Source organism: Cottoperca gobio, chromosome 24 (genome assembly GCF_900634415.1).
Source record: "Cottoperca gobio chromosome 24, fCotGob3.1, whole genome shotgun sequence".
NCBI classification, from domain to species: domain Eukaryota; kingdom Metazoa; phylum Chordata; class Actinopteri; order Perciformes; family Bovichtidae; genus Cottoperca; species Cottoperca gobio.
In genome coordinates this window covers 2,807,207-2,818,529 of record NC_041378.1, presented here as the reverse complement: position 1 = coordinate 2,818,529, position 11,323 = coordinate 2,807,207, and the positions used below count along the sequence as shown (strand labels likewise).

The window sequence follows — 11,323 nt, the reverse complement described above, 5'->3', positions numbered from 1 at the left end:
AATAAAATAAAAACTTCCATTATTTTCTATAATAGTATTTATGTAAAATGAACAATGCTACATCAGACACATTTCGTATAATATTAATCAAATATAACGTCACCACTCGTGACCATGTGTTTAGCCTGTCCTAGCTTAGCTTAGCTAGTAACATGATGTGTCACGTGGTCACTGGGCGTGCACTTTTAGCTCGCATGACCGTCGGGCTGCTGTCAGTTGTCACCAGTGCAGGTGAGAGAAGAGCATCATGGCGGAGGATGTGTCTGTGTCAGAGGAGACTTTAACAAGTGCTCTCACTCTGTTGGTCAACCTGGGTAAAGTCCTTCTACAGACAGGCCAAGCAGGAGGCAGAAGGTAAGACGGATCTGGATGTATTTGTTGTGACTTTATTGTTTGAAGACACCACCTTGATTATGACTTTTATGTAAAGTGTATTATTTTGGTTTTATGTCTAACGGCGTACATAACGTGCAACGTAGTAATGCTGTACGTGCTTTACGTGCGCAATTAAACCGGAGATGACTGAAGGAATAACGTGAACCCCGAATGAAAGACAGAATTCTACTCAAAATCGTTTTTCTAAATATCTTATATGCACGCCGAATTGAAGAAGAGATAATATCAATTTGGAATATGATGTTTGTTTTATTTTTATTTTATATATATTTTTCTCAAGAAGCACAGCAGCATTAAAATGCAAGAAATGTAATTGAAGTCCGCTGGTCGATAGTCATTACTTAAGATAAAGTGTCAAATCTAGTTTAAATAAATTGAATAACGTATTTTTAAGTATTTGTTATCACTTTAATCACCCACATTTACTATGTATTTAACATTAAATTACATAATGAATTATAATCTAGTCTCTAAACTGGCTACAACACATGCTTCTTGTTTAAAGTTGGAATATAATCCCTGTCATGCTTATTGCCAACACCGTGACATTTCACAAAGCAGCGTGACCCATAACTATGTTCCTTTTGTTCTCACACAGACTCCCTGGAGAGGTTTGTCCCACATAAGATCTCCACTTTATATGGCCTGATCACAGCCGGCGCAGACTTCTACAAAAGGTGAAGTGATCACAACACCTGCAGAATCATCTCGCACTGGCTGAAGTGTAATTAAATCAATCTGCTGTTTTAATCAAAATGTTATAATTGTGTGTTTCGTTGCTGTTGAGCAGCCTCGGCGTGAAGAAGCAGAGTGAAGCGGAGGACATTTGGCAGAAGTCATATCAGTGAGTATCACATCAAAAGATGATAAAAATGATAATAAAAAAGCCATTTTACCACGCAGGTTGTTATGTTCAAGTATAATAGGCAGTAGGCCTTGGGCAAAATGATTACATTTTAATATTACAGATATTATAACTCCATAAATCCAGGCTCCAAAAAACACAACACAGACTATTGTGCAAACCACATTATAATACCTGATAAAGGGCGTTCCTGTTTCCCACGCTACGGTTAAAACATTTACAGTGAATGTAGTAAATCATTGTCGTGGTGGTGATGCCTAATTTTCATCAAGCTTTTGTATATTTTTCCAGCCATGCAGCGGTGAGAGATCAGGTGACGGAATTTCTGCAGCTGGAGGTTTGTATGTGTGAAACCTTTCACCGTTTTTAAATGTTGCACATTATGGTTTAAGTTCACCAATAAAGTGTGTGTGTGTGTGTGTGTGTGTGTGTGTGTGTGTGTGTGTGTGTGTGTGTGTGTGTGTGTGTGTGTGTGTGTGTGTGTGTGTGTGTGTGTGTGTGTGTGTGTGTGTGTGTGTGTGTGTGTGTGTGTGTGTGTGTGTGTGTGTGTGTGTGTGTGTGTGTGTGCGTGCGCACAGAGGGACTGGGACTCCTTCCTGGAGAGCGTGGACAGAGGTCTGCAGACGACAGACGGACAGCTGTCAGGAGGACAGATCGCAGGCAGCCTGAGCCCTGATACTGCGTTCACTGATGGACGCAGTGGAAAGTGAGTTCACACACTGTCAGTCGAAACCTGTGTGCGTTTCTTCATATCCCTAAGATTAAATGCTATATTAATTAATCATAAAAGAAGCTACGACCTCAAGATGACGTGCACTAGGTGTTCATTGTGGGAGAAAGCAGTCGAGTGTTTTCAGTAAAATACTCAAAGACAAACTTATTACTTATTTCCACCTGACATGACGCCAAAGACCCTTAACTTTCTGTTTTTATAAGGTTAATTAAAAAACAGTGTTATGTTTCTCATCAGCAACTTTTAAGTATTGTCACGTTCTTGTCGTTGGAAGGAGCGTGACTCTGGGTCAGTACCTGGGTCGGGGGCAGAAGCCGCTGCTTGTCCTCATCAGACACTACGGATGACTGCCGTGACGAGACCACGTGGCCGAGCTAAAGTCCAACCAGGTCAGTCCACCCTCAATCTGATGCGAATCATTCATGTTTAGAGAAACCGCTTTCCTTCTGCTACTGGCACATGCACATGCACATGCACATGCACATGCACATGCACATGCATCCCTTTACTGCTAAATGCCTTCTGGTTTGGAAGATGAACCGTCACTCGATGAGCCTCTTCTGTCCTGACTCCTCAGCTGAGCTGGCTTTAATAATTCATGCATTTATTTTATTATTACTTCTGCAGTTCTCTTTTCACTTACCTTAGCAAGACTTCCCTAAACCGCCTACAAATGATCCAAAATGCCGCAACCATTTAAGCGACTTAAATACTTTGACAAATAAAAATGTGAATATTTTCCCATTTTCGAAAATGTATAAAAAAGATGTTTTGTTTTTACGAGGACTAATTGTTCAGCAGCAGCAGTGACTTCCTGAAATAAGTTAACCGGCTGCTTAGCTTCATACTTTCCCTACAGAGTGATCTTCTCATCGAACGAGAGATGGATGAATGACATGAAGCTTGTGTCAAATCAGGAAGCAAAATAAAAAGACATAATCATAAGTAAGAGAAGTTTCCATCTGATGCCATGTAATACAATGAATTAAGCTCATTAAATGAATGTCATTCCCTTATTACATCACGTATGACTCATGTGAAATGTTACATAAATACGCACCATCATAAAGAGGCGTTGTATACGTTCTGAAGCCACCAGATGTCGCTGTGTTCGCTGCGTTTGAAGCCTCTGAGCTTTGAATAATTTAAATAGAAAGAAAGCCCCCAGTCACTCTGCAGGAAAGCCCTAAATGTTCTTTTCTGGCGACGAAGTGATCCAACATTTATTTCCATGACCTTGCAGCCATTTTCTTTCCTATAAATAAATGACTTTTAAAAATGTGGAAGCGTGAGTATAGTAGATCCTCGAGAAGCAAAAGAACATTCTTCAGGTGGCTTGTAATCAGTGTTTAGTCTCAATCTTTTATTCTGTGACTGTAGGCGGTCCTGGAGGCTCGGTCAGTGCAGGTCTTGGTGGTAGCGTTCGGCGGTGTGGAGGGAGCTCAGGTGTGGCGGGAGCAGACTGGATGTACCTTCGACATGCTGCTGGATCCACAGAGAAAGGTCAGGATGCGTGTCTTCACTCTAATCCACTCATAACATAATAGGGAAATTCAGATTGCAGTAGATTGTCTGTCTGTTTTGTATTATATTGTCTATTTCAGTGTGCAGGAAACTAGAAAAGGCTGTGACTCAGTACAAACAAGCTGAGGGAAGCAGAGGATTTAGCAGTTGTTTGATGATGTGTCAGGAAAGCGCAGTAAGCTGAAGCCTCCAAAACATTTATTCTGAAAAGTCAACCACCAGATGTGAGCTGGAAACGAGGGCAAAGAACCAAATATGAAATTCCAAATGTCACAGACGCGATCGTAAATTGTAAATACTCTTCATGTTGCTGCCAAAATGTGTTTCTGCAGAAAGAAAAGTGCATTCTTTTGTAACGCAGTAGAAGTCCTCTCTGCCACAGGTATACAGGAGTTTTGGCCTCGGCTCGTCTTACTCCAAGGTGTTGAAGTTCAGCTGCCTGCTGCGGTACTCGGAGTACGGAGCTGTGGACAGAGACTTCCCCGACGTCCCCGCTCGCCTGCTGGAAGACATCTACCAGGTATACATGGACACCACAGCAAACACTTTGACATGTAGGAGCTGGCTCTCTGATCTCTTTCCTTTCCAATGTTGTTTTATACTATTTTAATTCTGATTTGATATTAGCTAATAAGTTAATAATAGCTTAATATTCTGATATTATATTAAAAGTATTTAATGATGCAGCTTTAATGTGTTTTTATGTAATTCTTCAGATGGGAGGTGACTTCCTGCTGGATGAAGCAGGGAATGTCCTTCTTTCTCACCGGTCTAAAATCCCGATGGACAGGCCGACTGTGAAGGCCATCCTTGCAGGCCGTGGACACTTGATCCGTGAACATTGGAGACACTGAGCCTGGGGGGGTGATCGCGGGGGGGGCACATCACTGACACCGCAGTAGAAGAGCAGCTCTTTGAGTCACGTTTATGACGTCACGTCTCGCTCTCATGACACCATGAAGAAATGTGGCCGATGCAGAACTGTGAAGCGAAGACAACTGATCTCCTCTGTTGTGTCAGTGTTGTGATGGTGCGGCTGGATCACGGTGTAATTCAATATAAAGTTAATTCTATGTTCATTTCTTTAGCAATATTACTGTAATCTGTAATGTCAGACAGTTTGGCATTTATTAAGGTATGTCTTTAATTGGATTTGTGTGCCATTGAGAGATAAACGTTTTAATTTTGGAAGGGACAAGATTGCTGTTCTACAAATGTGATCTGTTATATGTATAAATAAAATGAGATTTCTGATGATCCCGGCTGGTTTTATTTAAGCAAAGTTCTGCTACTGAATGTTTGTAGACATCAATAAGCATTTTAGAACTTCCTCCTTTGTTGTGTTACATTTTGGTATTCACTCACAATTATTTAAACGTAGTAAAGATTCATGAAAAACATTTTCATTCAGTTTTTTATGTACAACTGTTTTGTTTAACATACTGTAGGACTCAGGATACATTCACATACAGTCATCATGCTGTCATGAACTCATGAAGTGATCTGGCCAGAGACAAGACTTTGTTAAAGTTCAGAAGTAACAGAGAAGCACTGCTTAATTCCCGTTAAGCCCAAACACACATTCATTTATACCCTCGAGAGGTTCAGTATGTGCTGATTCTGAAGAAGAGCGTACCAGCTTTTCATGTTTTCCCTTCTTATTTGGAAACTTTGAACAAATATTTAGAATTCCAGGTGTGAGATCACACCAGAGTACATTCATATCAACACAGCTGCATGAATACTATAATATTTATAATACTGGGATAGTCTGATGAAGTCATTTAAATAGAAATACGTGAACTTGTGCGCATTTGAGACGTATGTTTGACGTGAAATATTTTCATAAAAATGTTTTTATCCCGCAAGACACTGACTGTACTTAAGCAGTGCTGCACTCGTTGCATTTAGAAATGAAATTATAGTTGATTTTTGTATTGAAACTCTAGTTTTCATATGGAGAATTGAAGACTATGAATACAACCAATCCATGTAAGTCTTTTAAAGGGCCATAAGTTATTTTAAAATATAAGGGGGCTTTTATTTCTAATAATCACGGAGGTCAAAGTAACGGGGTTAGAGAGTAAATCTTGAAAAATAGTTTCATTTAAAGTGTCTCCCTGTCATCAAACTCGCACATATAGTTCATGGTCCGATCACAGTAGTGGTCCCACCAGTCGCCATCAGTCTGACGACATCGCCACGCAGTTCTCCCGCCTCCCTCCGTCCGGCTGGCTGGACAGGAAGTGTCTGCGCCATTGGAAGTAAGAGACCCGCGTCCCATCGTCGAAGAGGTACATGCCATCAGATTGCAGGTCGTTGATGCCCAGCCAGACGGGCCAGTTCCCCGGGTGGAAGAAAGACTTGACGTAGTCGGCGAGGGACTCCTGCTCCCTGCGGTCGCGGGGCATTGCCATGCGGCCGCCGCGTTCTAGACACTTCCTGGATGCTCCGGCGTAGTCCTCAAGGCTGTTGTACACGAGATAGCATTTGTATCCCATCCTGTGCCCCTTCTGGCAACCTAAGAAGCAGAGAGAAACCAGACGGATGCTTCATCACACGTTTAGAATAAGAGTACCAAAAAAGACAAAATAAAAACTGAATCAACAGATTTCTGTTTTTGGCCACTAGAGGGCAGCGCAACAAGTTGCAAACACAATTTTGACATATAATCAACATATAAAGTTTATAGTGAACACTTGCAAACTGTTGCTTACTTCACACAGCAGACAGAGCTAATTAATTAGCATTAATTTGGAGTCATGTTTGTATGAAAGTAACTCTGATACCTTCTAGTCTTCCCATCTCCTTGCGGTTGTCCTTGCTGTGCTGGTAGACCTCCCGGATGCTGTCCTCCAGCTCCTCGACTTTCACTGCCATGTTGGTGGTGGAGAACAACAACAAAAAAGGCTTGCATATCAGAACACGGCATCTTCCTCTTGACATTTGTTAGCTTCAACCAGCAGCTCTATAGCTCGCTCGCTCGTTCGGTCGTTCGGTCAGTTCGGTCCACAGACCACAGTTTTCGCACTAGGAGGCTGAAATTTGCCACGGAGGTCAAGTATATGTGTGTGTGTGTGTGTGTGTGTGTGTGTGTGTGTGTGTGTGTGTGTGTGTGTGTGTGTGTGTGTGTGTGTGTGTGTGAATGCCTGAACGTGGTTGCAGCTATTGCAAATGTGTGCTTGTTTTAAGTTAATGTTAAGTTTAAGTGGATTGCACTATGTGGAGTTAAATGCTGAATATAGTTCATCCCATTCATTGTTTTCTTTTCATTCATTTAGCTTCTCTCCTCCTGTGTAATATCAACACCAATTTTGACTTAATTTGGACGTTTTTCACAGCTGGTTTTTCACTTTTTAGCGGCTGGGCCGGTACGCTGCATTTATCCTTCATTTGTCCATTTTACAATGACACTGACAGACTTAGTGGATAAAAAAGAAAGGTGGGGGGGGGGGGGGGAAGGTCCATAAAGAAAGAGAAATGTGGATTTGTGGGAGAAAGTGATCGTCTTACCATCCACCCTGGTCAGACGGTCTATTAACTGACTGACTTTAACATCCAGAGTGTAATGACCCACATTCAGCTTGTGGATCGCCTGGTCCATATCGGCCAGTCTAGACACTGAGGAACAGAATATAATAGACGATACAGGACACAAGTGAGAAGAACAGGAAATATGAAGCATTACTGGGCTGCTTTAAAGTGCTCATCGTTATTATTTAGACTAATATGATGCAGTTTTCCACAGTGATGTCATCGTGTCTGTGTGTGGAGACTCACAGACATAGTTGTACGAGTTTTCAAAGTCTGACACCGGGCTGGTTGGCTCTGGTTCAGGTTCAGGTTCTGGAAGAATATCAGGAACGTCCCCTCTCGCCTTTTTCAACTCCGCCTGACACACAGAGAGAGACAGAGAGACATCACGTCACATTTAAGTTCCGTCAGATGTAATGAAATCAAAACCAGCTTTCCCACAAACAAGCGTCAGATGTATCCAATGTGCAAATTACCTCCCTGTGCATGTGGACAATGAACTTACAGTTGAAAAGAAGAAATCAAGTTCATTCACTTTGTTTTAACATAAAATATGAAACCAGACGGAGCTCAACACAAATCTTTTAAATTTACAATATGCATGAGTAAATAAATGTTCTCAGGTCTCAGGTTGTTGAATAATCAGTCTTATGTTTGTTTTGTAGATTTGTTTTGCAGTTTTTACTTAACTGTCCCCAATGAGGACCACACAACAAGTAAATGTTGTATTAACCTTCCTCAGCTGCTCTCCCTGAGGTTTCTTCCATTGTTCCCCCTTTAATTGTTTCTTTTAGGAAGTTTTTCCTTGTGCGATGCGAGGGTCTAAGGACAGAGGGTCTAAGAACAGAGGGTCTAAAGACAGAGGGTCTAGGGACAGAGGGTCTAAGGACAGAGGGTCTAAGGACAGAGGGTGTAAGGACAGAGGGTCTAAGGACAGAGGGTCTAAGGACAGAGGGTGTAAGGACAGAGGGTCTAAGGACAGAGGGTCTAAGGACAGAGGGTGTAAGGACAGAGGGTCTAAGGACAGAGGGTGTAAGAACAGAGGGTCTAAAGACAGAGGGTCTGAGGACAGAGGGTCTAGGGACAGAGGGTCTGAGGACAGAGGGTCTAGGGACAGAGGGTCTGAGGACAGAGGGTGTAAGAACAGAGGGTCTAAGGACAGAGGGTCTAAGGACAGAGGGTCTAAGGACAGAGGGTGTTGTATCCTGTACAGTCTGTAAAGCACACTGAGACAAATGTATAATTTGTGATATTGGGCTATATAAATTTGATTTGATTTGATTTGATTTTGTCAACAACAAAAAAACATTTCTATCTATCTTAGCTTAAAACTAGGGCTGTCGAATTAGCGCGTTAATTTTGATTAATTAATGACAGAAAAAATAGCGCGACAAAAGAATTAACGCAGATTACTCGCGCTCTTAGTTGCCCCTTGACTCTTTACGTGACTGACGCGGCCACAGCAGCCTTGTCAACATGATGAACGCTAGAAACGTTACTTGGCCCCGTGAATGGAAAGTTTACATTAATAAACTCCCGGATGTAACTGTTCTGTGAAGAATGTTCGAACCATCGGAGAACTTCAAGCTGAAATATCACCTCAACGCAAAGCACTGAGCAGCTAGCTTGGAGCTAGCTAGCACCGCGATGATGCTAAAGTGAGCGACCTGTCTCGTCATCTCTCGATCAGGCGTTCAAACGCAGAATGAGTCGGTCTACCTGAGACAAGTTGACATCAGTCTACCTGAGACACATTAACATCGGTCTACCTGAGACAAGTTGACATCAGTCTACCTGAGACACGTTGACATCGTCTACCTGAGACACGTTAACATCGGTCTACCTGAGACACATTAACATCAGTCTACCTGAGACACGTTGACATCGGTCTACCTGAGACACATTAACATCGGTCTACCTGAGACACGTTGACATCGGTCTACCTGAGACACGTTAACATCGGTCTACCTGAGACACATTAACATCAGTCTACCTGAGACACGTTGACATCGGTCTACCTGAGACACATTGACATCGGTCTACCTGAGACACATTAACATCGGTCTACCTGAGACACGTTAACATCGGTCTACCTGAGACACGTTGACATCGGTCTACCTGAGACACGTTAACATCGGTCTACCTGAGACACGTTGACATCGGTCTACCTGAAACACATTAACATCGGTCTACCTGAGACACGTTAACATCAGTCTATCTGAGACACGTTAACATCAGTCTATCTGAGACACGTTAACATCGGTCTACCTGAGACACGTTGACATCGGTCTACCTGAGACACGTTAACATCGGTCTACCTGAGACACGTTGACATCGGTCTACCTGAGACACGTTGACATCGGTCTACCTGAGACACGTTAACATCGGTCTACCTGAGACACGTTGACATCGGTCTACCTGAGACACGTTGACATCGGTCTACCTGAGACACGTTGACATCGGTCTACCTGAGACACGTTGACATCGGTCTACCTGAGACACGTTGACATCGGTCTACCTGAGACACGTTGACATCGGTCTACCTGAGACCTGAGACACGTTGACATCGGTCTACCTGAGACACATTGACATCGTCTACCTGAGACACGTTAACAACTCCATCAGAAATGTATTGCAATGGACTGCAGGTGGTGGAGGACAGGGGGCTAACGGAGGCTTCACACATGGCGTCACATGACACAACTTTTAAACGTATTGTTTATTGTGCAATGAAAGATGTTATGCCAGATTTGAAATGGCACTTTATGTCAAACTGGTCTGTGTTGTCTAAGATAATTGTGGCACACAAGATATTGGAGAAATAGTATTGAAATAAAATACATGTTGACAGTTAATAATGCTACTCATTGATTCATCTTCCAAAATCCATTTGAATATTTTGAAATGCTTTTCGCAGCAAATATTAATGAATAAATCACAAAGCTTGTAATTAATTAGATTAATTTTTTGAATCGCTTGACAGCCCTAGTAAATAGATGTTCTCAGGTCTCAGGTTGTTGAATAATCAGTTTTATGTTTGTTTTGTAGATTTGTTTTGCAGTTTTTACTTAACTGTCCCTAAATAATACAATAATACAAAACATTTCTCTATCTATCTTAGCTTAAAACCATTATACATATATTTGTCAATGTATTCCCTCAGTGGCTTATGGTCTGACAGAGGGAGAAGGGTGTTTTATTATTAAGTTGTTTTCACTTCAGCTTATCAGCATAATGTTTGTCAAACCTTATCTTCATGTTTATTATCTTTTGACGGGTTTATCTAGACCTGACTCCCTCCTACACACATGTACAGTACACACACTCAGTGCTTTACCCAAACAACAAGCAGTGGTGGAAAGTAACTAAGTACAAGTAATGTTTTTAAGTATTTTATGCTACCTAATACATTAATTTAAAGCTATAGTTCCTTGCAATTCAATTAAGATTTTTTCAAAACACATGTTCAATTTATAAAAAAATATCCTTTGTTACAGATTAAACTACCAAAAATAATGTAGTTAAAAGAAGCTCCACCTTTACAAACAACATTGAGGTATTATTCACTTATTATTAATCCAACAATAATACTGAGAGTTGCCTCTGCATAATGCATCATCTACTTTAAAGTACATAAAGTACTTTTACTTGTATTGGAGTATATCTGTTCTGTAATATTGCTACTTCTACTGAAGTAAATGATTTGAATACTAACCCTAACCCAAAGAGGCATACAACAGCAACGGCAACATCTCCGATTAAAAATGTAGTTTTATATAAATGAAGTCCAAACACACGAACAGTCCTGACCTGTGTAGCGTCGTCCGTCCCTGTAGGAACACACACACCCAGAGAACACAAGCACAGCAGAGCGAGCGAAGTGGCAGCCGGTCCCATTTCTGCTTCCTAATAAATCTGCTGTTACTGCAGCAGCAAAACTCCCTCTGACTCTCTCTCTCTGTCACTGTCTCTCTCTCTCTCTCTCTCTCTCTGTCTCTGTCGCTCTATCTCTCTCTCTCTCTCTGTCTCTCTCGCTCTATCTCTCTCTCTCTCTCTGTCTCTCTCTGTCTCTCTCGCTCTATCTCTCTCTCTCTCTCTGACTCTCTCTCTGACTGTCCCTCTCTCTCTCTCTCTCTCTCTCTCTCTCTCTCTATCTCTATCTCTCTCTCTGACTCTCTCTCTCTCTCTCTCTCTATCTCTCTCTCTCTCTGACTGTCTCTCTCTCTCTCTCTCTCTCTCTCTCTCTCTCTCTTTCTCTCTCTCTGACTCTC

At 41.8% G+C, this 11,323-nt stretch overlaps 2 protein-coding genes across 2 annotated transcripts; one reads left to right on the top strand and one right to left on the bottom strand.

The window, feature by feature from the left end:
- The first annotated feature begins 232 nt into the window (after positions 1–232).
- On the top strand, positions 233–4,775 carry selenol (selenoprotein L). Its single transcript, XM_029462860.1, has 9 exons — positions 233–347; positions 995–1,073; positions 1,187–1,240; positions 1,553–1,598; positions 1,840–1,967; positions 2,269–2,383; positions 3,375–3,497; positions 3,901–4,038; positions 4,235–4,775. The coding sequence occupies exons 1-9, from the start codon at positions 248–250 to the stop codon at positions 4,370–4,372; spliced, it is 921 nt and encodes a 306-aa protein (XP_029318720.1). The 5' UTR covers positions 233–247; the 3' UTR covers positions 4,373–4,775.
- An 82-nt stretch (positions 4,776–4,857) lies between these two features.
- On the bottom strand, positions 4,858–11,036 carry clec11a (C-type lectin domain containing 11A). Its single transcript, XM_029462846.1, is given in 6 exon segments — positions 4,858–5,703; positions 5,705–6,039; positions 6,308–6,391; positions 7,032–7,139; positions 7,299–7,410; positions 10,863–11,036. Coding segments are annotated over 6 exon segments (804 nt in total). The 5' UTR covers positions 10,950–11,036; the 3' UTR covers positions 4,858–5,625.
- Positions 11,037–11,323: the final 287 nt, after the last annotated feature.